This window comes from Onychostoma macrolepis, chromosome 21 (genome assembly GCF_012432095.1).
Source record: "Onychostoma macrolepis isolate SWU-2019 chromosome 21, ASM1243209v1, whole genome shotgun sequence".
Classification (NCBI taxonomy): Eukaryota; Metazoa; Chordata; class Actinopteri; order Cypriniformes; family Cyprinidae; genus Onychostoma; species Onychostoma macrolepis.
In genome coordinates, this window is record NC_081175.1 from 14,161,693 (window position 1) to 14,187,183 (window position 25,491).

Here is a 25,491-nt window from a genome sequence, read left to right on the forward strand (position 1 = left end):
TTGGAGAGAAAAGGCTGAGCAGACATATCCGGCATTCTTTGCACTGTTGTAAGGAAAACAAACTGCTTTACAACAAAACAAGAGAGGAATATTCTTCCAATATTTCTTGTCAAATCCACATGCATTCAAGACACTTCAAAGTGTCTGATTGAGTGAAATATTGTGCTGCATGTCTGACAGATGCCAATGACACAACATTGGATTCTAAAGCACAGCACGGGTGGCACTCACATACAGTAGAGAACATGATTCAAAATCTTGTATGTGACATATAGCAGAAAAGTAAACTGGGTCAGATCCTCTAAAAAAAGTCACAGCTGTCATTCACAGCCAGACAATAACAAACACAGGTGCATTCTAACTGACAACCATTAAATCGCTGGAAGTCAGAAAGTTGCTTTACTGATGGCTTTAAGTAGACATTCCTGCTGTATCGGTGAATCATGTGTTTGCTAAGAATTTGCATAAAGTTGAACCCTTCACAATGTTATCACATCGTCAACGGTTTATGTAGCTCACATCACCTCAGTCTGCCAACTCTCCTTCTAATAAATTAATTCTGATAGCTCTTTTTTAAATGACTGTCAATGTGAAACGTTTACTGAGAAGCCCCAAAAAGTACAGGACAGCATCAGAAAAGTGAATCAGTGACTGAAATCAATATGAATCAAACTTGACAGATAAAAATACTTGTAAACTTGCTTGTCATAGAACTATCAACAGTTAAAGTGTTTATTAAAGGGATAATTTACCCCACCCTCATGTTGTTACAAACCTGTATTCTGCAGAACACGAAAGAAGATATATATATATATATATATATATTGATAACACATTTTAGAAAATATCTTGGAAGATAATGTGGTAACCAAACAGTTTTTTGACCATTGACTTCTATTGTATGGACAAAAACAGAGACATCTCAAAGTCTCTTCATGTTCCACAGAAGAACAAATTCAACAAGTATTTTGGAACGACATAAGGATGACAGAATTGTCATTTTTAAGTGAACTATTCCTTTAAAACATCACAAATATGCTTTGATAAAATCTTACCATTTGATTTGTTTGGCTCCCATTTTGGCACTAGAGTTTCTAGCCCTCTGCACCACGTTTATTCATCCATAGACCATAGGGAAGTCTAGACATCAGCATCGTTCTTACAGACAACTTCTTTAGACTCTTGTCTCAGCATGCAGTACCTACAGCATTGCCACTTGTTTGCTAACTAGCTCTTCTTAATCACCATGCCTGGAACTGACAGTGGATCCTATCTGTGAGTTCAAAGCCTCTTCAGATGCACCCGATGTTGTCCATATGGAAATCCTGTTTTCAATCCGTCCACAGTGACAGGAGAGAGCGGTACTGCTCTGTCACCAAGGAAGCTGCATCCTACCCCCCTCCTCTCCTTCTCTCTCCGGCTGGGAGTTGGACTAATTATTCCTCTTCTCAGTTCAACCTGTTCACAGACGACTCCTTCACTTCATAAAGCTCTCCATCGGCGAGATCTGCGTGTCCCTGTCTAGTTCTCGCGCTCCCACCCTCACTAGCTCCTCTTTTTCTGTGCGGAGATGTCAGACTCAGTCCGGCCTTCCTCTGTTTACCCTCCCCCTCCAGCCCTCCCTCTATTTCATCTTCTCTCTCTGTCCTGCCTCTCTCCCCATCTGTTAGGACCGGTATTTTGACAGAGGGGGAGCTGGTACGGGACTGTCTGGCTTGTAGGTGGGCACAAATCAGCTCTGGACAGTTAGCTACAGCATAGAATGCACTTCTGATTTCTGAACATTTTTACTATAAAATTGCTATAATTACACAGGATTAGCTAACATAACATTGTGTATATGCTTCAAAAGTTTGGGTTGAAATTTTTTTAATGTTTTTGAAAGAAGTCTTATGCTCATCCAGGCTACATTGATTGCTGAAAAAAAAAAAAAAAGAAAATAAATATTGTAATCTAATAATAATTTTAGTAACAAAAATATTGTGATGCATTACTACAATTTAAAATAACTGTTTTGCTTTTTAATATATTTTAAAATGTCATTTATTCCTGTGATGGCAAACCAGCAGCCATTTCTCCAGTCTTCAGTGTCACAAGATCTTTCAGAAATCATTTTAAGACGCTAATTTGGTGCTCAGGAAACAATTTTGAAAACAGCGTCTGCTTAATATTTTTGTGAAAACCACAATACATTTTTAGGATTACTTGATGAACAGTAATTTCTTGTCTTTACTGTCACTTTTGCTCTTTTGCACAAACTTTCACAGGGGAGGAGCATTATTTTTTGCCCTTGTTAGCCAATACTATTTAATTATGGCTATTTAAATGTGCACAAACATCTTCAGACATTGTTTTACTAAAAATTCACACAGTATTTGAGAAAATTTGTGTATTGTCCATTGACTGGGCTGCTGGTAGATTTTGTAAATGATTCACAGGAGAGCAGACAGATCAGCGTAGCTCATATATTTGTCTGTCCCTACTCTTTATTAAATAGTACTGTGAAAAGATAATGGAATAGTACTGTGGTAGAGTAAATGGAATATGATCGTGACATTGTGTAATCCAAACTTGTACAAGTGTCACTCACTTAAGCTCATGTCAAGAGCCGGCACACTACCACTGCAACACCTCTGAGAGAAAGGAAATTTAAAGTTATTTCTGTAAAAATCAATAAAAGTATGCACAATGCAAGCAAAAAGCTGTCAATTGTGGCAGAAAAATCGGTTCTGTGCAGATGGATTGCAGAGGTATCAGAAATAACAACCTTATAAGAAAATAAAGAAGCTGAGAATCACTATTTTGATATTTTCAGTCGTTCTCCTTAAAATCTATATATTAAATGGTCAATAACAAAGTCTGAACGATTTATTAAAGAATTTGAGTTGTAGCATTACCCAAATGTAGCCTACAGGGCAGTGAGCTTTCCAAATCTGTCAAGTTATCACTGATGAAGTGCCTCTTAAGTCACTGACCTGACAATGTCCTAGAATGGTTTTTTTACATAACACTTTTAAAGACATTTACAAACATCTCCAAAACCATAATTAATGACCAAGTGTACAAATGATATTCTTTTGGATAATCAGGTCCTCAATCAGCTCCGCCAGATAAAATCAGAGCTGTTGTCCCACATAAAAGAAGAGTCACACATTTTCTGGTTTTCAGTGGCAAAGCATGATGATGCCTTAAAGAAAGCCTGTGGGCAGGAACATCTCAGGCCTTACAAAACAAGCAGTGAGAAAATCCTCGTGACAGCCTCCTCCAGCCTATCTATGTTTTCTCCTCTCATAAAAGCAGAGAGAATAAAGAAGAGGGGTTGTGATAACATGTTTGTGTATATTTTGTAACTAAGAAATGAGAATGCTGGGAAGCTGGTTGGTTCCAAGAGGTGGTTTACAAAACTGAAGCAAATTATTTACAGCTGAATGTATTCTCAACTAAAAGACGCTTGCCTACAGTACATCAGCGTCTTTTTGTCTATTTATATGAATTTTCACTAATGTTTTGTTTAAATATTGACTGATTGTTAGATCTTAAATATTAGTATTGAAATTAAATTATCAGAATTTACCCAGTAGATCTTGTTCCTGTCTCCTCTTCAGATGTCCCTCTCTGGCCCTCATACTGCTGAACCAATGCTCGGACACTCCAGAAGGGGTTCTCACTGTCCTCCTCGCCACTGCAGCCACGACTAAGAGCAAAACATACTGTGAGATTAGAAACTGTAAAAAGCTGTTTCAAGTATGGATGATCTTTTCATTTGTAACTAAACAACTCTCTCTGAATATATACTTTGAAAATGGTTTGCATGAGTCTGAAACAGCGCAAAATTATTAAAAGGTCTAACAGAGCACAATAAAGATTATTGCTAGGGGTGACATCAAATCTTAAGTTGTGGATGAAACATGTTTAAATCTGTAGATCTGATTATCCATATGCTACCTCTGAACTGAGCTGCAATTCCTAATTACAGCAGCAAGAGGGCAATGATTCATCCATTTTGTTTTGTCATCGGTTTTTACTGCATGTCACTTCATTTCTTCCTTGAAACACAAAAGGAGATCTATTAACACTAATATTTCAAGTCAAACAGACTGGAATTTATGTTTTCACTGATAACATTTCACCGGTTGTGAACTGAATCAGCTGATTCTTAAGAAAGATCAGACTTAAGAAGACGATTTGTTCATAAACTGGACATGGTTATTTCTCTAAGAACTTTCAGCACTAGAAAGCACTAAAAAAAAAAAAAGAAAATAAAAAAAAAAAGTTGGGCGAACTTAATTTTTTAACCAGCTTCAGCAGATTTTTTAAGTTTGCTCAACTTATTTTTGTGGGAGATTCTCAAATTTTTGTTGTATAAACTTAAAACGACAAGTTGAGAAAACTCAAAAATCTGCTGAAGCTGGTTGCCTTAAAATTTTAAGTTGGCTCAACTTTTTTTTTTTTTACAGTGTAGGTTTTCACTAAATAATGACTTCAAATCCAGCCTGTTCCTTATACAAAGTTATCTAACCACGTGAGGGTCAGTAAATGACAAGATTTCTTTTTTGGATGGACTATTGTTTTAGGCAAAGTTAATGGACCATCTTAAAGGGATAATTCACCCAAAAATGAAAATTACTCATGATTTACTCACCCTGAAGCCATCCTAGGTGCAGAGCTGGGTAGATTACTTACAAATTGTAATCCGTTACTGATTCCAAATTACATGACAAAAATTGTTGTCAGTAACATAATCCATTACATTACACATTTTAGGTAATATAATCAGATTACTTTTAGATTACTTTTGACCCAACTCGTTCATCACATTGCTTTGAACAGGATAATCTTGTACCATAATGATGTAAAAATACAAAGAGTGAGAAAATATATTCCTTTCATTGTAATTAACAACATGAAGTGCATTAAACATTATATTACATCAAGGTTTGTACTGGGGTTCGTAAAGGAACTGCAGGGGGTTTGTGAGTTTAATGAAAGGCAAACATGTAATTAAAGGGGTGGTTGATTGTGTGTATGGGGTGCAATCTAACATGCGTCACTGCTTCGTTTGTTAAAAAACACATTATTTTTCACATAATTTACCTTTATTTCACACCGCTATGTCCCTTCTCTGATAAATGTGCTGATCATTTCCTGCTTTTATGAACCCCCTCCCTCAGAAATACACGATGGGCTCTGATTGGTTAGCTGCCCCGGTGTATTGTGATTGGCTAAACCGCCTCTAGTGCGCGTCTAAAAGTCCTGCCCCTCACCTCAGCAGCATGTGCTCCGGTTGTATTGTAAACAATGGTGTCGTCTATATTGCTTATCAAAATATAACCAAAAATAAGTGTATAAATGGAACAGTTCATTGTTGGAGCTAATCTGAGAGGGAGAGAGAGAGAGAGAGAGAGAGAGAGAGAGAGAGAGAGAGAGAGAGAGAGAGAGAGAGAAAGAGAAAGAGAAAGAGAGAGATGCAGAGCGACGCGAGGAACAGGACTGAGAACCGCTGCTTTAGAACACTGATTTTGAAACTTTTGAATCATTAGAATATATGAATAGATTTCTCCGTTTGCATTGAACTTTGAGCTTCGCAACTTTGCAGATGTTGTTTATGCTCACACAGCTACATTACACACGTATTATATGACCTCTTTAAATCATAAAAACATAGAATTAAAATAAATCATTTTAAAATAACAATCAAAATAATTCACTTACTAAAAAAGAATAAATATTTTATGTTTACCTGCACGCCATATGACCATTAACCAATGTCAGAGAACCGTGAACAAATGTGATGCTTAATTATTGAAATATTTATTTTAAAATCTCTGGGGAACTTAAAGGGGTCATTGATTATGATTTCACTTTTTTAACTTTAGTTAGTGTGCAGTGTTGCTGTTTGAACATAAACAACATCTGCAAAGTTACGATGCTCATAGTTCAATGCAAAGGGAGATATTGTCTTTTACAGAATTGCTGATTGACCACCCTTTTAAAGTAAATATATTAGGTGAAAGAGGTTCAGATGACAAAAAGTTTGAGAATGTCTGCAAATAAGAAATAACGAGAATTTGTGCATTTTAATGAGTTTGAAAGACAAAAGCCTTTCAATAATACATCATAATACATGGTTAAATAACCTACTGAGTGATAATTTAAATAAAAATGAATGTGTTCATCAGTAGTTGATGCAATGTTAAAACACTTCTTAAACCTGAAATGATTTTTGCAAATCCAGTGGTCAAATCCTGTGTCGCCACCTGACTAATGACTGATCTCTCTGTGAATGTCCACAAAACTGGACTTTCTGAGTGTATATAAGCGGTAGACTATTTTAGAAAGGAAAATTTAAAAGATAAAAAGAGGAATTAGAGAGAGAATCAATAAATGATGAATAATTTATTGCTATTGTGTGAATAATATGTAATCATGTAATCAATAAAAAAGTAACTGTAGTCTGATAACGAGTATTTTAAAATGTAACTTACTCTAAATACAAATACCTAATTTTTGGAATCTGATTACGTAATCTAGATTACATATAATCAGTTACTACCCAGCTCTGCCTAGGTGTATATGACTTTCTTCTCTCAGATGAATACAATTGGAGTTATATTAAAAAAAAAAAAGTCCTGGCTCTTCTAAGTTCATAATGGCAGTGAATGGAGAGTGAATACTCTCTCGTAACTGTTGTACGAGAGAGTGGCGTTCCAGCAGATGACGTAGGATGTAGGATGTAGTGAGAATATGCTAGTGAGTAAATCATGGGGTAATTTTTCATTTTTGGGTGAACTATCCCTATAAAATGACAAGGAGATTTAAGAACAGCTACTCTATGGAAGCAATTCTACCTAAATGAGTAGACATTTGCAAAACTCTTTTGAAGGAGGAGGAGGAGATGAAAGGGAAGAATGAAGTTACATGTACCTCCATTCTTGCCTTAGATGAAAAACGGAGCGGCCAGGGCGAGAAGCATCCTGCCTGGCTGCTGCCAGTGCTGCTGCTGCATTCTGGGCCATGGCCATGGTGGAATGAGGTCTGTGATTGGCCGAGGAGCCAGAGGAACTCCTGCCTACGTCAGCTCCAGCTCTGTGACTGGCTGATGCAGAGGGTTTAAAATGTGCAGCTAGAGCGAGAATGAGCCTCATGGCGGATTTGAGGTTCCCCTCCACAATGTCTTTGAGTACAGAGAGAAAGAAGAGATCTTAAATAAGCAGTTTTATCAGCTTAACCATGATTAAGAGCCTGCTTTGTAACTCACCCCTGGCAGACGTTTGTGGCATTCTGATCCGTTTGGATGACACAAACTGCAGAACCTTCTCCACATTCTGCTTCCTCTCCTGGTCGTCACGTGGCACATAATGGATGCCATCCAGCAGCTCACCAGCTTGCCAAATATATAAAACACATCTCAATACAATGGCGTATTATACAGTCCTGCAATAGAAAAGGAATGTGATGTAAAGGCTTACCCACTATCTCAATGAGGTGTGCTAGAACCACACCATCTCTGAGATCCTGTCGTAGATCACTCACAGGTTTCAGTCCGGGCTTCTTCCTCAGCTGTGCATTAACCCAAGACACATAGGCAGCCAGCTGCTGCTAGAAAGACACACGTTTCATACAGGTAAGTGCAAACTTGGTTATAGTCTACAGCTCGAGAGAAGATTGTACTTCTAATTTTTTTGCTTGCAAATATTTTACTACAATATTTTTACCATGGTTGCTTTTATTTGGCCAAAAGTATAGTAAAAAAATAAAATAAAAATTACATTTTAAAATTGTTTTCTATTTGAATATATTTTATTTCTGTGATGGCAAAGCTGAATTTTTAGCAGTCTTTACATGATCCTGATCCTTCAAAAATCATTCTAATATGCTGATTTGATTGTCAGAAAACATTTCTCATTATCAATGTTGAAAACAGTTGTGCTGCTAAATATTTTTCTGGAAACTGTACATTTTATTTCTGGATTCTTTGAGGAGTGGAAAGTTCAAAAGAACAACACTGAATCAGTCATTATGCTTACTTTTGATGAACTGAATGCATCCTTGCTGAATAAAAGTATTTAAAAATCTTACTAACTTCAAACTTGCTTTTGAACAAGAGTGTATATAAATATGCATGTATAGAAAATTTGCAACCAGTTGGGCATATTATAGCCTCAACTTCCACCTTTTTCCTGGAACTAATGATGCTTCAAAAAAATGGTCATTTTTGCAATTTAAACAAAACCTCATCTATGCTACAGTATAGCGTTACTTTCCTCAGGCTCAGCCCAAGCACAAATCACAAGTCTCAATGGAACCAATGACTCTCTGTGCTGTTAAACTGCATACCTCCCCAGTTATCATTAGTGCTGATGGTCCTGGTGGAGAGGTTATGCAGGATATGCCGGTGTTGATACCCACTAGGATACCCGTTGTCAAAAGAAATTTATGCCTCAGTGCTCAAGATGCACCTGCTTTGACAGAACAAGTCCCTCCTCATTCACCCCGGCCGGTCAGCATCACCCGGGTTCAACAGCGTGGATTAGTCTGACTGGCACTTTCTCTGCCATGTCACAAAAGGACAGCTTAACTCCCCACGTTTACGCTTCCTCTTCAGCAAATACATGCAGGAACACAAAGACTGCAGTGAGGTTTGCCGCAGTTCTACCCTCTGGCAAAAATGGTTTTTTTTTTTTAAATGCTGAAGAATGTGGGATGGCTGCAGAAAAAAATACAGTGTGTAGAAATAGCATTTACTTATTTAGACTAAACAGGTCCGATACCTTAGAGGACAAATGACACAAAACACCATAAAAGTATAAATTTTGTCCATATGACTCGTTCACTACATTTTATGTCTTCTAAAGCCATACGATGGCTCTGTCAAAGATACAAACCAAAATTTACATGCTATTCACTGATATTCCCCACAAGTGTGCTGTTAACCAATGTGACAGGAGCCAGTGAGTTTATCTCAAGAACTGGATCAGTGTAATTGTGAGTTAATTATTTGTTCCAATATTGTAAACTATACCATTTGAACTGAGCTGAGCTGGACGATGACATCACTGAATCAATGATGAACTGACGTTTACTATTGTCTTCTTGCATTATCAACACACTATTTTCCTGTTTTTTACTGTAAAGCAGCTTTGACACAATCTGTAAAAAGCACTATATAAATAAAGGTGAATTGACTTGACAAAACCTGAATAACTGATTCATTCAAAAAAAAAAAAAAGTTCCAACAAAATACTGATCCAATCACAAGTTTCCAATCCAAGATCACTATTTATTTCATGACCAATAAGTATAGGACAGATGTCAAGATTATCATATTAAGTTTGGAGTTTAATGCAGTCATAAGGACCAAATTTATGATGCTTTCTGCTCCTTTTTAAAGCCCGAAGGCTGTTCATTAAATATAATGAAAAAGTGCATTGAAGTTCAAAATGTCTCTTTTTTTGGGGGGAGAAAATTGTAATTTTGGAGTAAATGAAGCCAAAAATTTAAGTTTTGGGTGAGCTACTCTTTTAAACAATTCTCATATATGACATACACTATTCAGTAAGATTTAGATTTTTGAAAAAATTATTCTTTTTTTTTATTCAGCAAGGATGACAATAAAGACATTTTAATGGTATAAAAGATTTCTTCTTCAAATAACTTGTTATTTTCAACTTCCCATTCATCAAATATATCATGTATCACAGCTTCCACAAAAATAGTCATTCATGACATTAAATGTCACACCTTGACACAACACAGTCTCCTATTAATCTAGAAGACTGTGGGGAAACCTTTCCTGGGCCTCAACCTCCCAACCAACGTGTAGTTCACATCAAATGCCAACATGTGCACAGTCAAGTAAAACACATGCACACCAAAATAAAGAAAACAAAATGAGCTCTGTATGTTTTTCACGAGGACTTTCATGCACAGTAGCATTTATTGATTTGCCACATGGTGGGCTGACTAACACAATGCAAGCTCTGTCTGAAGCATATCTGTCTCACTTCAATCTAACAGTGGCTCAGAGTGACAGGCTTCCCAGTGAGAACAGCTAACACTGAGAGCTTTCGGCACAGATGCACTGTAATGCTGACCATGCTGTAAAACTGGAAGGTAGCACTAGTCCTGCGCAGCCAGCTGTACAAATGACCTGTCTGTTCCCACAGTGACCCGACAGATGGATACATCTCCATCACTGGAGCCTGCTGTTGTGCTGTATTCTCACCTCATATTCTAGGTGAACCTGAAATATCTGTAGAGACTAAGACAGCTGGGATTCATAACAAAAAATCAATAATGGTTTGAGAACAGCGCTTGGCGGTTTAATGGTTACAACCGGAGGGCAGGCAGATGTAGAAGCACTCAGTCTTAGGTAACATCAGTAGGGAATGCACATGGTTACAGAAATGGCATAATATGCTTTACTCCTCCTCCCACACTTATCTCCGTTTCAAAGTGCATGATATAGTCATTTCTACTGGTTATAGGGACTTTAACACTTATTTAGAGGTAGTTCCTGCATTTAAATTATACATAAGTTAAAAGACTATCATGTTATTCTACTGAAAATATAAAGTAATCCAGCACTACACTGATATTTGTAAAATATATCAAAGTAAGCACAGTAGAGAGCTGACTACATGTACAGCACAATAGCCGACTGTGTCTCAAATATTGTGATACTGTGCAAACTGGGGTGTACATATGGCATTATTTATGGCTTACTATTTTTATTAATAATTTTCTTTTATCACTTCCTGTTTCGATATTCATAATTTCATATTTTCTACAATTTCATAAATCAAAAGCACTATTTTCAACACAATATTTATGCAATTGTGATTCTGGTGTAAATGCATTTATATAATATACATATATTTACATTTGTGTGGCATTAAACAGTCTCTATAAATGCAGAATGATTAGGTTTGTGTCTCCCATTGCTTAACAGCTGTCAAGACTTTCTTATAGACTTTCAGTGGCATTACTACTAACAAATTACTGAAATTATCTCTTTTATTGATTAAACTGTGGTATCTATGGCATAATTTAAAGTTTACTGGTCTTAATTCATAATGTCATCAACCAATGATGATTGTTTCAATCAACTGCATGTAAAACATTATTTTCAAAGCATTACCTCTGTAATTGTTATTTCCATGTAAATTCATTCACACACCACATACATATAAACCTATTTATGCATGTGTGGCATTAAACAGTCTCTGTAAATTCAGGATTAATAGGATTGTGTCTCCCATTGTTTATTAGCTGCCAGGACAATCCTTCTCTCTGATTAGAAGTCTCCAGCACTGTTTAGTCCACTTGTGCTCTATGAAATTTCAGCTGTTAAACAAAAACAATGACTGTAAACAAACTTGGCTCTAGCGCATGAAATACTACATTCAAAAGAACCTGGTATCTGTTGTTCTACATTAACTGCTCACAGAAGGTGCAAACAATACAATGCAATGCCGCCGCACTTTCTTGTGTAAAACGCTTCACAAGTTGCGACAGCTATACCGCTTTTAACTTTTTAGTGAGCCTGGACTTAATAGAACCTAAATGAGCAAATGAAATGAAGAATGCACGTGTAAACAGACATGAGGGTTTAGGAGTTCAGTACCTCATTAGGACCCTCCTGCAGCACGTCAAGCAGATTTCCTTTAGACAGGGATGCGATCATTCTTCCGACTTCTTCTTATCAAGGTGAGAGGAGCGCGAGTGGAAAATGTTAACGTCCTCAGTCAGCGAGAGCGTTTTAACCGCATATCGGAGGAACCGAGGTAAACAAAGGAAACTACAGAAAATACCTCAACCACGGCGATGGCCATATGTGCCACCCCGTTAGCTCGCTAGACCTGAAACAGGATACGAGGTGGACGCGGATGGGGAGAGAGGTAATGCGCATGCGTCCGCAGCAGCTGCTCCACGGTCGTTATGGCGACGCTTGAGCTTATGTTGGCTGCTTTCTGTCTCTAGCTTCTGTGCTGAAAAGTACATTGGTCTGGGACCGTGAAATGCACATTAGGTTATATAACTGAAATGACTCATTTTAAGTTGAATTAAAACTTTTTGAACGCAAAGCACAGCAGAGGTGCTCTAGCCTGGATATCACACCATACAGTCCCTCCTTGTTTAAAACCAACACCACAACACAATGTTTAAAAATCATGATTCTGTACGCAGTTTACTATGGCTTCATTGTGTACAGCCCCATTAGACCACATCCTTCCTGTCTGCCTCATGCTTCCTGCTTCTGCCTCAACACTTTTTATATACAAAACTTATAACAATTAGTTTTTTTTCTATATATATTTACACTGAGTTACAGAAACATTACTATAGAGATAAAAGGTTACCTCTACAATTAGGGCATATTTTGTCTATTATTTTATTCATTTATTTATTTTTAATTAAATGTCTGTGTCTCCCCCTGCTGTAAGAACTACAACTGAGAGGCAAACCCAGGTGAAAAACAAGTGCACTTCCATAATGTAAAGTGCTCTATTTTCACACACTAATTTTGTACTTAATATACTAAAAATTATCCTTTACTTCTTAAGGTCAACTTAAGATCATCTAAGTGTACTCTATTTTGAGACACTATGAATATGAACTAAAATGCACTTTTAACATACTACCTTTGTATTTAAAAAATGTATTTAGCTACCACTTGTAGTACACTGAGTGTATGAAAGATGGGTTCAAGTGTACTACAAGTGGTAATTAAATACATTTTTTAAATGCAAAGATAGTATGTTAAAAGTGCATTTTAGTTCATATTCATGGTGTCACAAAATAGCACAGCTGAGAACACTTAGATGATCTTAAGTTGACCTTAAGAAGTACTAAAGGATCATTTTTAGTATATCAAGTACAAAATTAGTGCGCGCTTTAAGTATATTACGGAAGTGCACTTGTCTTTCACCTGAGAAAACATGGTTCTAAATAGCCAATAATAACAACAATAATAATAACAAATAATGGCATTTGGATTTTAATAATGAATTTCATTAAATGTTTTAAATCTTAAAAGGTTTTTTTTTTTTTTAAATGATGAATGAAAATGATAAAAGATCAGCAAATTAAAAACAAATTATCAATTATACAATACATACCACAGATTGCACACACACACAAAAAGATAATTTCATTTTAAATTATAAAATGCCACAGGTTTGGTAGAGCTCATTTATTTAACTATACAAATTATTTGTTTTATGCATGGGCTGCCCATTAATAAGGTTTCGAAAATTATAAATACTTTTTAAATAATAATAATAATAATAATAATAACAACAACAATAATGCCATTATTATTTTAATAGTATTATTATAAATAATATTTAAATAATAATAATTTATATTACAATAATAATTTATTATTATTATTATTTTAAAAGTATTTATTATAATATTTGAAACCTTATAGTGGGATTAAAACATTTAATACATTTCAAAGCATTATTTCTACAATTGTAATTCCTGTGTAAATGCATTTGTGTCACATATAATATACACCTATTTGTGTGGTATTAAGCAGACTTCAAATCAATGCATGGTATACAGTGGGGCAAAAAAGTATTTAGTCAGCCACCAATTGTGCAAGTTCTCCCACTTAAAAAGATGAGAGAGGCCTGTAATTTTCATCATAGGTATACCTCAACTATGAGAGACAAAATGAGAAAAAAAAAAATCCAGAAAATCACATTGTAGGATTTTTAAAGAATTAATTGGTAAATTCCTTGGTAAAATAAGTATTTGGTCACCTACAAACAAGCAAGATTTCTGGCTCTCACAGACCTGTAACTTCTTCTTTAAAAGGCTCCTCTGTCCTCCACTCGTTACCTGTATTAATGGCATCTGTTTGAACTCGTTATCAGTATAAAAGACACCTGTCCACAACCTCAAACAGTCCAACTCCAAACTCCACCATGGCCAAGACCAAAGAGCTGTCAAAGGACACCAGAAACAAAATTGTAGACCTGCACCAGGCTGGGAAGACTGAATCTGCAATAGGTAAGCAGCTTGGTGTGAAGAAATCAACTGTGGGAGCAATTGTTAGAAAATGGAAGACATACAAGACCACTGACAATCTCCCTCGATCTGGGGCTCCACGCAAGATCTCACCCGTGGGGTCAAAATGATCACAAGAACTGTGAGCAAAATCCCAGAACCACACGGGGACCTAGTGAATGACCTGCAGAGAGCTGGGACCAAAGTAACAAATCCTGCAGTGCCAGACGTGTCCCCCTGCTTAAGCCAGTACATGTCCGGCCCGTCTGAAGTTTGCTAGAGAGCATTTGGATGATCATATGGTCAGATGAAACCAAAATAGAACTTTTTGGTAAAAACTCAACTTGTCGTGTTTGGAGGAGAAAGAATGCTGAGTTGCATCCAAAGAACACCATACCTACTGTGAAGCATGGGGTGGAAACATCATGCTTTGGGGCTGTTTTTCTGCAAAGGGACCAGGACGACTGATCTGTGTAAACGAAAGAATGAATGGGGCCATGTATCGTGAGATTTTGAGTGAAAACCTCCTTCCATCAGCAAGGGCATTGAAGATGAAACGTGGCTGGGTCTTTCAGCATGACAATGATCCCAAACACACCGCCCGGGCAGCGAAGGAGTGGCTTCATAAGAAGCATTTCAAGGTCCTGGGTGGCCTAGCCAGTCTCCAGATCTCAACCCCATCGAAAATCTTGGAGGAGTTGAAAGTCCGTGTTGCCCAGCGACAGCCCCAAAACATTACTGCTCTAGAGGAGATCTGCATGGAGGAATGGGCCAAAATACCAGCAACAGTGTGCGAAAACCTTGTGAAGACTTGCAGAAAACGTTTGACCTCTGTCATTGCCAACAAAGGGTATATAACAAAGTATTGAGATGAAATTTTGTTATTGGCCAAATACTTAATTTCCACCATAATTTGCAAATAAATTATTTAAAAATCCTACAATGTGATTTTTCTGGATTTTTTTTTTCTCATTTTGTCTCTCATAGTTGAGGTATACCTATGATGAAAATTACAGGCCTCTCTCATCTTTTTAAGTCGGAGAACTTGCACAATTGGTGGCTGACTAAATACTTTTTTGCCCCACTGTATATGCAGCTTCTGTGCAGTGTACATATGGCACAAAGATCATCATCATCATCATCATCATTTATTTAAAAAGTATTTATTATAACGTTTTATCAAAAGCATTATAATAGAAGATAATCTAAACAATAAATAATTTGTAGACAGTTAAATGAGCTATACTTACCGAGTCTACTGGTAAGATTTTAATTATTGCTTTTGTTGTGCAAACTGTGTAATTTATAGTTTACTGTGGTTTTTTCTAAGACATTTAACAGTGGCTCATTTTAATAATTAGTTCCATATGCCTTTACAATTCAAATCTTCAGAGACCTCATAAAAATGCAGTGTGGCTCAGATATAGCACAAAATATTTCATTAATTCACATTTCTATCACACTTCAAGCTGAAATCCTTTAGGATTACACCTGTCTTCCACTTCTGAGGTTTAATTTACAGATTTCACCACAGATGGCGAATGCAGCATCTTGCTGATCTAACGTACGAAGTGATAAACGTTTGTGTTTTGATTTATTCATTTTGTTAAGAATTTCAGCCAAAACTCTCCCAGAGATTTCCATCATTTACACTACAAGACTTAAGTGTTTACTTAAACTGCTGACTCCGATTGAACATGGCTAACCAGGCGAGAAGAAATAAAACTTACTGCAACTTGTAAAGACAAGCGGGCTTGTTAAACACGTTCTCAGCAGCCTCTGAACGTTAAAACTAGCGTTAGCATTCAAAACATGTTAACAGAAATCAGTTCTTAAAGTTTGAGCGACCTACCTTAGGTTTCTCCCGCTTTCTTGACGATATCATTAGTAATTTTGGTAATCCACATTCATGTAAATATAGTTATAACTTTCCACCAGTAGAAAGTAAATCACAGCAGCAGACTATGAATCTGCACCGGTCATTGTTTCTATGGTTACCAGAAACAGAAGCACGTGCGCTAAACAGCCATTGGTTTAAATAGTTTTTCTGATTTGACATTTATGTGGCTGCAAAATTCATAGTGCAAGAGTTCTGAATCATCACTGTCGAGATGAAAGGCTAATTTTACCCTGTTGTGTGTGATTTTATTTTTTTGTTTGTGTGTTTTAGTGGCCTGTGTCTCCCCCTGCTGTAAAAGCTGCAAACTGTAATGCAGTCAGAAAATAAATTTTATAACTGGACTATTGACGCAAAACCGTAAAATAAAATAGTTATTAAAATAAATCCCAAGTGACACGTTTAGCTGTTGTAGGTTTGTTTATTGATACAAAAAAACAAAACAAAACAAAAAAACAGATATTTGCACAAGAACAACCATGTATAGTAACAAAATTTAAAAATATATAAATTTATCAATAATTATAAACCTTATCACCTTCCAATGTAGTGTTTTACAGGAATACAGCATTTAGCACATCAGGCTCACTGCATATTAAAGACAATATTGGCAATCTGACATGCTAGTTATATGATAAATGTTTACTACATCCGGAACAGCGTTTGAGTTATCAGTTGATTCGATTATATTTCATACAGGATAAAAGAAAATCACAGTCTCAAAGAATCTAAAAACAAACAAACCCAAACAATTTACAAAACGATACACAAAAGTTAATACAGAATCCAGTGTCTCCTCTCAACCTGGAAAAGTTAATTCAGGCATTTCTAAGCACCTTTCAATAATCTTTTTCTTTGCTCATGCATGCAGATCTCTTATTTCCCCCCCTCATATTCTTAATTTTTTCCCCATAAGTCTAGATAGACATCCAATGTTTTACATTTTTTCTCGTTGCACACAATTTCTCAGTGCTGCATTCAATGAAAATATATTTGCAAAGACGCTTTAGCTTCCAAATAATGCTATGTTTATTTTTTTCACACTTTTAAGTTTTAATTGAGCTTTAGATCATATTTATTTTCACAAAATTTCTGCAGATATTTAAATCTTCAGACCGCAACACAACCTACTGATATTTCAAGGGATATAACTCCACTTTGCACATACACACACATATTTGGGCACCTTTGCTATTACATAAATAACATAAATTACTTGGATTTTGACTTAACATGTAAATCTCATTCTGCCCATTTATTAGTTTTTTTAACTAGAGCCGTTAAAGCACAAAATGAAAGCTCCAAGCACCGCAGAACTGAGCAGAAATTTACACCCATCGCTCAATTGTTTTGCTACGCGCCTGTCCATCATCAACTTTTTCATATATTGTGGGGAGGTTATGGACGTTCATGCTGGGTTTGGACTCACTAGACATTTGCAATGACCAGTGAAACAAAGACAGTAAGTAATTGAGATCTTTTAGGTTTTATCATGTGGCTGTTTGATTGATAAATTGATGCAAATACATAAAACACAAAGCTATCAAAATATAGAATATGTACAGGTTGCATATCCTGTCAAAAGTCTCCAATAATAAGAGAGAAAATTCAAAAGACTGAACTTTTTAAGCCAGATATCTTGTTTAGAAGATCATCTGTTGTGTTTTAGAGATGGGCTAATTGGTTTAGACAGATCTCAGTGTCATCTACATTCAGCTCAAAAAAACAAGGAATCAGAGATATGCAACGGATAAAGATTTTAAATTAAAACATTCCTACATAACCACAATTATGATACATTCGTAAACTTGCAATTTTTATCAAACTTTTTTTAATCATTAAAACATCGTATCTTAAGTGTGAGCCTTCAAGTTTAAAAATGAGAGATTTCAAGAATTTTTTGAAAAAAATGTACAGTTATGATTGGCTTTATCACTCCATGAAAATTTTTTATTAGGTTAACACACTTTATCATACAACAATAAATGTAGGCAGTAATGAGCACCTTGTGACTAACACTGACTTGTTAGTAATACTAGTAATGGTGGAGAACTAGCCACCAGTGTAATAAAAGAAAGAATGTACTGAAGCAAAAGCAAAGCCAGAAAAGGTTTCTTGGCAGTTTGGAAGTACTGGTTCTGCCTAAGATATGAAGTCAAGACCAAAGCATGAGATAGTGGAATGGTTTGTAATCTCTAAGTGCACAGAGCTTGGAAAATAGCACCTACTCACAAGAAACAAGTACCAATACTGGTAGAGTGCGTAATAATTTAAAGGAATAGTTCATCCAAAAATGAAAATTTGCTGAAAATGTATTTATCCTCTGGCCATGCAAGATGTAGATGAATTTGTTTCATCAAAGAAACAGATTTGGAGAAATGTATCATTACATCACTTGCTCACCAATGGATCCTCTGCAGTAAATGGGTGCCGTCAGAATGAGAGTTCAAACAGCTGATAAAAACATAACAATAATCCACAACACAACTCCAGTCGCTCAGTTAACATCTTGTGAAGAAAAGTTGCGTGTTTGTAAGAAACAAATTGATCATTAAACTGTAAACCATTGCTTCTGGTCAAAATATGAGTCCATAATCCATAATAACGCTTCCTCAAGTGAAACAGTCCATCCCCTGATGTCCTCTCACATCAAAATCCATCAACATATTTGTTTAGAACACTTTTGGACTGATTTTGCTTGTAAATGGTGCTTAATCTAAATTCTTTATACTTTTTTTTTAGGGAAGAAAGCAATATGATGGCTTGAGGACTTGTATTTTAGTGGGAACCCAGGGTTTAAGGTTAAAACAAATGAATGATAGATTTGTTACTAACAAATGTGCAGCTTTTTACAAAATGTTAATTGACGGACTGGGGTTGTGTGGATTACTTGTGAATTATTGTGATGTTTTTATCAGCTGTTTGGACTCTCATTCTGACGGCACCCATTCACTGCAGAGGATCCTTTGGTGAGCAAGTCATATAATTTCTCCAGATCGGTTCTTCTGATGAAGAAACAAACTCATCTACATCTTGAATGGCCCAAGGGTAAATTTTCATTTTTGGGTGAACTATTTCTTTAACCAAGAGTGGAATGACCCCTGAAGTGGTCACTATTTAGTGGTGATTTGCAATGGTGAACTATTGTACAGACTTAAATACAGAAACAACATGAAAATCAGTGCACCAAATAAAAATTCAATTCAACCATCTTACCCCGTTTTCACATCCCAGACATTTCAAAGTGTATTCCACCCATTTAAATGTGTTCTTTATGCAGACAGACACACTTTTTGACGTCTTAACCTCTAATAAACATTCATGATTGATGCAACTTTTTCCATTAAACCTTGTTTGCTTATTATATACTTACTATCAGTAATGCAAATGTTGTAGGATGGATATAAAGAAAAAAATCCTAATAATTAAAAAAAGTGCAAAAGTCAACAAATAAATGAAACACAACTTTGAAGCCATACTTTAACACGGTTGCGATGAAAAAACAAATAAGTGCACATTTAATCATGTAAACTTATAAACAAAGCAGCAAAATGGAGCATTGTCAAAAAAATGTTGAGAAAATGTTGCTCAATGTGTGAAAAAGCAACAACCTGTAGGGGACAGTCTGTCTCTTGCACTCGAATTTCACGATCTGAAGACATGCACGGCTCGAACCACGTACTGCCGGCAGATGGGACACTCGTTCATGCGTTTCCCACACTTGCTGCATGTGACCATGTGGCCGCACTCCAGCAGAACGCAGTCAATGGGGGAGTCCATGCAGATCTTGCACAGGTTCTCCTCCTGGCCGCTGGGCTCAGCAGGATCAGCTGGAAGAGCGGTGAGAGATTCAATTATCAGACACAAATTCAACAATTGTCTAACTTTTTATTTTTATATAGCATTTTGGGACTAATCGCCATGGTATTTATAAAACATACCTGCTTCTGTTTTTGTATTTGAAACTGAAAGTAAAAGAAAGTGCAAAAACGTCAATTACAGTCAAACTGAAGAACAACACTATGATGATTTAAGTTACATTGCCATTCAAAAGATTGGGATTGGTAAAAAAGGTCTCTTATACTCACAAAGACTGCATTTATTTTTTATCAAAAATACAGTACAATCAGTAATACTGTGAAATATTATTACAAGTTAACATAACTGTTTTCTATTTACTTTCTATGTTAAAATACAATTTATTCCTGTCATGGCAAATTGCATTTTCAGCATCCCTTATTCCAGTCTTCAGTGTCATGCCATGATATATTTTATGATACATTTTTACATCAGGATTTTTGTTTTTGATGAATAGAAAGAATAGAATAAAAACATTTATTTCAATTTATTTTAATCTTGTAACATTATACACTACCAGTCAAAAGTTTTTTGGACAGCAATTCTCCTCTGCACACCAAGCTTGCATTTTTAAAAAAAAATCCAAAATACAGCTAAAGCAGTAATATTGTGAAATATTTTTACTATTTAAAATAACTGCTTTCTATTTAAATATATTTTAAAATGTTATTTAGTCCTGTGATGACAATGCAAAATTTTCTGCATCATTACTCCAGTCTTCAGTGTCACATGATCCTTCAGAAATCATTCTAATATGCTGATTTGCAGAAAGACATTTATATTGTTGCAAAATATTTCTATTTCCGATAAATGCTGTTCTTCTGAATTTTCTATTCATCAAAGAAACCTTAAAAAATTCTACTCAGCTGTTTAAAACATAATAATAATAATAAATGTTTTTTGATCAGAAAATCTGAATATTAGAATGATTTCTGAAGGATCATGTGACTGGAGTAATGATGCTAAAATTCAGATTTAAAATCACAGGAATAAATTACATTTTAAAATATATTCAAATAGAAAGCAGTTATTTTAAATAGTAAACATATTTCACAATACCACTATTATGGTTTCACAGTGTTCATGCAGAAAGACGTACCAAGGTTGTGAAGGTCTTTCTGATCATTAAAGAGGTGGGTGACCTTCTCCATTAGTTCCCATTTCTCACAGCAGCCCTGGTAGTTCACAAAGTTACGAGCCAGAATCTCCTTCAGCTGCCGCACGCTGAGGCCTTCGATGTCCTCCACCCTGCTCAGGTCAGACAGAGAGGCTCTTCTGCTGTGCACCAGCGTCTCCTCACTGTCTGTGGACTAAGTGAAGCACAAATAAAACACGATTATATCTGGACAGGAGGCTTCTACTACATACTAGGGTTGCACGATATACCGGTACTACGGTAGTATCGCGATCCTAAAGCTTAAAAATACCAGTGGTGCCATTGCATTTTTTAAACGGTAGTACCGTAAGATATGTTGTATGCACGGCAGGAACACTGTTTAAAACATTCATTTGAACATGCATGCCAGCAGAAAGTTGATTGACAGGCTGTGTATATGCTAATTATGGTATTAGGTGTTTCCCGACGTTTCAGTTCAGTTTGCAATGAGAAGTACTTCGTACTACGTCGTTGTTCATGCTGCAGTTTATCAGAAGAAAGGGCCTGATTCAGACCGTCTGATGTTATTTTAAAAAATAGCAGCTCAAGCATCACTTATTCAACATCATAATATCTTACAAGAAAATATTCTCACAGGTTTATTCATTTATCCACTTCTAGAAAAGGTGTAATAGTTTGTTTCTGGAAGCATCTTTGCGATCACGAATGCAAATCCATTCATCAGCATAGCGGCTTTGCACTTGGTTTTTATCAATCATATAATTAATAATCAATCATTCACAATCAATAATCAATCATTATATATATATCATTATATATTTTAACATTATAAAAGTATTTTTTTAATATACATGCAGCTAACTTGGAAATTTCAGGATATGCGAGCAAAAATGCTCCTAACAGTTTGGCAATACGACACGAGCAAGAGTCAAGAGTGCTGTTTTTGTTTCGTTTCTGTGTTCGAATCCAAATCCGAGTTGGCTTGGGCGAATCACTGATTCACTAAGCCATTCCTAAAAACAGTCATTTGATTCACTCCTGAAAGATTCAGCCGTTTTGAAAGAATAGTTTGAATGACTCAGTGATTCAATCACGAACACTTGCTGCCACCTGCTGGCGGTTTTAAGCTTCCCATCTAAAAGTAGGCATATTACATTTCTTTTCCAACATATTTCTATATTTAGAATTCTGAATTTAAAACATTAATCTCATAACATTATTTATGAAATTATAAATGGTCTAAATGTATAAATGCCACATCTAAATGTCACTTCATGCAGCTTCTGTGCAGTGCTAAGATGAGTTTTGTTTACATCATTTCATGGATAACAATAACTAGTCATTCATTCACATTAACAAAGTATTCAGAGAAAAATCTTGTCTGGTTTCATTTACATCTATTTATTTATGAAATTTTGATTTATTTTGTAGAATTGAATTTTAAATTAACACAATACTGAATGGTATCGTGATACTTCAGCTGGTATAGTATCGTAAGACATATTTATGGTATCATGACAACCCTACTATATACAAAAACACAGCATGTTTTATCCATACCTCTTCCTCATCATCCTCATCATCTTCTTCGCCCTCTTCATCTTCTCCTTCTCCATCTCTATCTCCATCTTCTTCTTCCTCCTCCTCCTCCTCTTCACCCTCTTCGTCCTCGTCCTCGTCATCCTCCTCCTCCGTGAGGGCTTCAGATTCTGCGAGAGGATGGGAAGGCAGAGGAGGCGCAGAGGCGCTGCCGCTGCACCTGGGAGTTTGTTGAGCCAGCACCAGCTCCACCAGCTCCTCCTTCTCTCGGCACATCTGCGTGGGGGTTTCGTGCAGATGGAGATAGTCACGGAGGTCCTTCACCTTCAGCCTCATCAACTCTGCCCGTTCAAAGAGGGTGCAGTGGAGCCGCTGACAGGTGTGGCACATCCGTGGCCGGAGGTCCATCTGCACCGAGCAGCGGCTGCAGAAGTTGTTTTTGCAGTCCGCGCAGACATGCTATGAAATGGATTGAAATCAGCAAAAACGCTCAAATCCAATTAGAAGAATTTATCTGGACTTTTATTTTAAAGGGATAGTTCACCCAAAAATGAAAATTCTGTCATTAATTACTCATCCTCATGTCGTTCCAAACCCGTGAGACCTTCGTTCATCTTCGGAACACAAATTAACATATTTTATAAATCTGAGAGCTTTCTGACCCTGCTTAGACAGCAACGCAACTGCAATGTTCCCAGGCCCAGAAACGTAGCAAGGACATCGGTAAAACAGTCCATGTGACATCAGTGGCTCAACTTTAATTTTGCGAAGCGACGAGAATACTTTTTGTGCGCAAAAAGAAAACAAAAATAACATAATTTATTCAACAGTTCTTCTCCCCGAGTTATCATCTTCCTTAATCAGCGTTGTTTACGTTCAGGAGAAAACGTGCGCATGCTGAACGTAAACAACGCTGATTACGTTGATTACATTCTGGGGAAAGCGCGCACATGCGTCGTGGCACTCTCCAAAATGGAGGAAGATGGTAACTCGGGGAGAACAATTGCTGAATAAAACCGTTATTTTTGTTTTCTTACTCGTAGCTTGAAGTTGAGCCACTGATGTCACATGGACTGTTTTACCGATGTCCTTGCTACGTTTGTGGGCCTGGGAACACTGCAGTTGCGTTGCTGTCTATGCAGGGACAGAGAGCTCTCAGATTTAATAAAAAATATCTTAATTTGTGTTCCGAAGATGAATGAAGGTCTTACGGGTTTGGAATGACATGAGGGTAATTAATGACAGAATTTTCATTTTGGGGTGGACTATCCCTTTAACAGCAGAATTGGAGTAGAAGTAACCTGATTTACCGTTCTTACGGTGTCAAACTGGCCTCTGCAGGCCTTGCACAAGTGTTCGGGTGGTGCTGGGAGGGGGCTGGGGCCCGAGTTTGAGTAGGCCTGGTGCCATGAGCTGCCGTTTTCTTCCACGGTGGCGGTGATGTCCACACAGAGCAAGCTATAACATGAGGTCTGCACAACCCATCCTGCTCATACAATAAAGTATTAGTTATTCTAAGATTAGATTATTTATTCTGTGAGTCAATATATGCTTGTGTTTGCTATTAATTAATATTTCCCAAAAGGAAGCAAAACTCTGTCACTCTATGATGAGGGATTTGAAGAGGTGACCCTATTAAAGTAAGTTTTATATAAGAAACACTTCAATATTGATAAGCCAGCCTAACTAATAAATTAACTGCAGATCAAATCAGACAAATATAAATTACAGTCAGTATTAAAATTTAATCTTCATATTATAGTCAATCTAATCTTTTTTCCAGAAAGTCTATAACATTTGTGACCCTGGACCACAAAACCAGTCTTAAGTCGCTGGGGTATATTTGTAGCAATAGCCAAAAATACATTGAAAGGGTCAAAATTATCCATTTTTCTTTTATGCCAAAATCATTAGGCTATTAAGTGAAGATCATGTTCCATGAAGATATTTTGTAAATTTCTTACCGTAAATATATTAAAACTTAATTTTTGATTAGTAATATGCATTGCTAAGAACTTCATTTGGACAACTTTAAAGGCAATTTTCTCAGTATTTAGATTGTTTTGCACCCTCAGATTCCAGATTTTCAAATAGTTGTATCTCAGACAAATTGTTGTCCGATCCTAACAAACCATACATCAATGGAAAGCTTATTTATTCAGCTTTCAGCTGATGTATAAATCTCAATTTCGAAAAATGTGGTCCAGGGTCACATTTGTGACACTCTTTTTTTAACTAGTTTAGAATTTTAATTGGGTTATATTAATTCTGTATTCTTAAAGAATGTATTAATATTTAGCTTTTATTTTTATATCTTCAGTTTCTAATTTTAATTTCAGTCTAAGTAATTTTGTTATCTATCTATCTATCTATCTATCTATCTATCTATCTATCTATCATACATTTATTTTAATTCTGTTTTATTTTTAGTTTTCATCTATTTTTCATCTAATATTTGTTTTGATTTATTTAAACTTTATTTCAATTGACAAAAACGATTTTTTTTAATGGTTTCATTTTAAAAATAACATTACTGTTATTAACAGTGTTGATACTTGAAGTTTTATATGGTACGTGGGCCTGTTAGAATAATTTACCACAATCAAGCATGATCAAAATAAAGTACAAATGACAGTTCACTTTGGCCCTGCTGGTTTTCCAAAGAAGTACGTTAACGGTAAGATGCAGTAGTACAGCGATTGCACTATTGTGCATTATTGTGATGCAGTAAGACATTTACATGTATGCATGAACCCAGAGAGCTGCCTACCAAGACTAGTTTTGCTAAGACGGACGCTTATGATGTCCAAAAATGCAGTCTAGATAGGCAGAACACTGGGTTTTGAGACACAGCCATAGACTGTCTCTTGCAGAATATAATTAAGGTAACTGAATGCATATGAGATCTTACCCAAAATATCCGTTGCAACGTCCTATTACAGCCATAAAATGTGTGTTTAATCGGGAACGCATAAACGATAAAATACTAAATGAACGAAAACGCTCTGTACAGAAATATAGGTGAATCGCTCTGCAGTTCCCTTGACTAACGCAAAGAAGT

The 25,491-nt window shown here is 36.2% G+C and overlaps 2 protein-coding genes across 7 annotated transcripts in view; both read right to left on the reverse strand.

The window, feature by feature from the left end:
- Positions 1-16,141, reverse strand: part of dixdc1b (DIX domain containing 1b) — a 31,395-nt gene extending 15,254 nt beyond the window's left edge. For 2 of the 6 annotated variants that reach the window (XM_058758617.1, XM_058758611.1), the window contains exons 1-5: positions 11,627-11,923; positions 7,470-7,599; positions 7,259-7,384; positions 6,925-7,174; positions 3,575-3,694 (exon numbers count right to left, since the gene is read on the reverse strand). In XM_058758617.1, the coding sequence (XP_058614600.1) occupies positions 3,575-3,694; positions 6,925-7,174; positions 7,259-7,384; positions 7,470-7,599; positions 11,627-11,686 (686 nt within the window). In that variant the 5' untranslated portion in view covers positions 11,687-11,923. Of the gene's footprint in view, positions 1-3,574; positions 3,695-6,924; positions 7,175-7,258; positions 7,385-7,469; positions 7,600-11,626; positions 11,924-15,871 lie in introns of those variants that run through there. The other 4 variants (XM_058758613.1, XM_058758614.1, XM_058758612.1 and 1 more) reach the window with 4 other exon arrangements.
- A 186-nt stretch (positions 16,142-16,327) lies between these two features.
- Positions 16,328-25,491, reverse strand: zgc:171740 (uncharacterized protein LOC795694 homolog). Its single transcript, XM_058759341.1, has 6 exons — positions 25,342-25,491; positions 23,741-23,916; positions 22,452-22,889; positions 20,874-21,084; positions 19,858-19,881; positions 16,328-19,746 (listed from the first exon to the last, which is right to left on the reverse strand). Exons 3-6 carry the CDS (start codon positions 22,836-22,838, stop codon positions 19,562-19,564), a joined length of 807 nt encoding a protein of 268 aa, XP_058615324.1. The 5' UTR covers positions 22,839-22,889; positions 23,741-23,916; positions 25,342-25,491; the 3' UTR covers positions 16,328-19,561.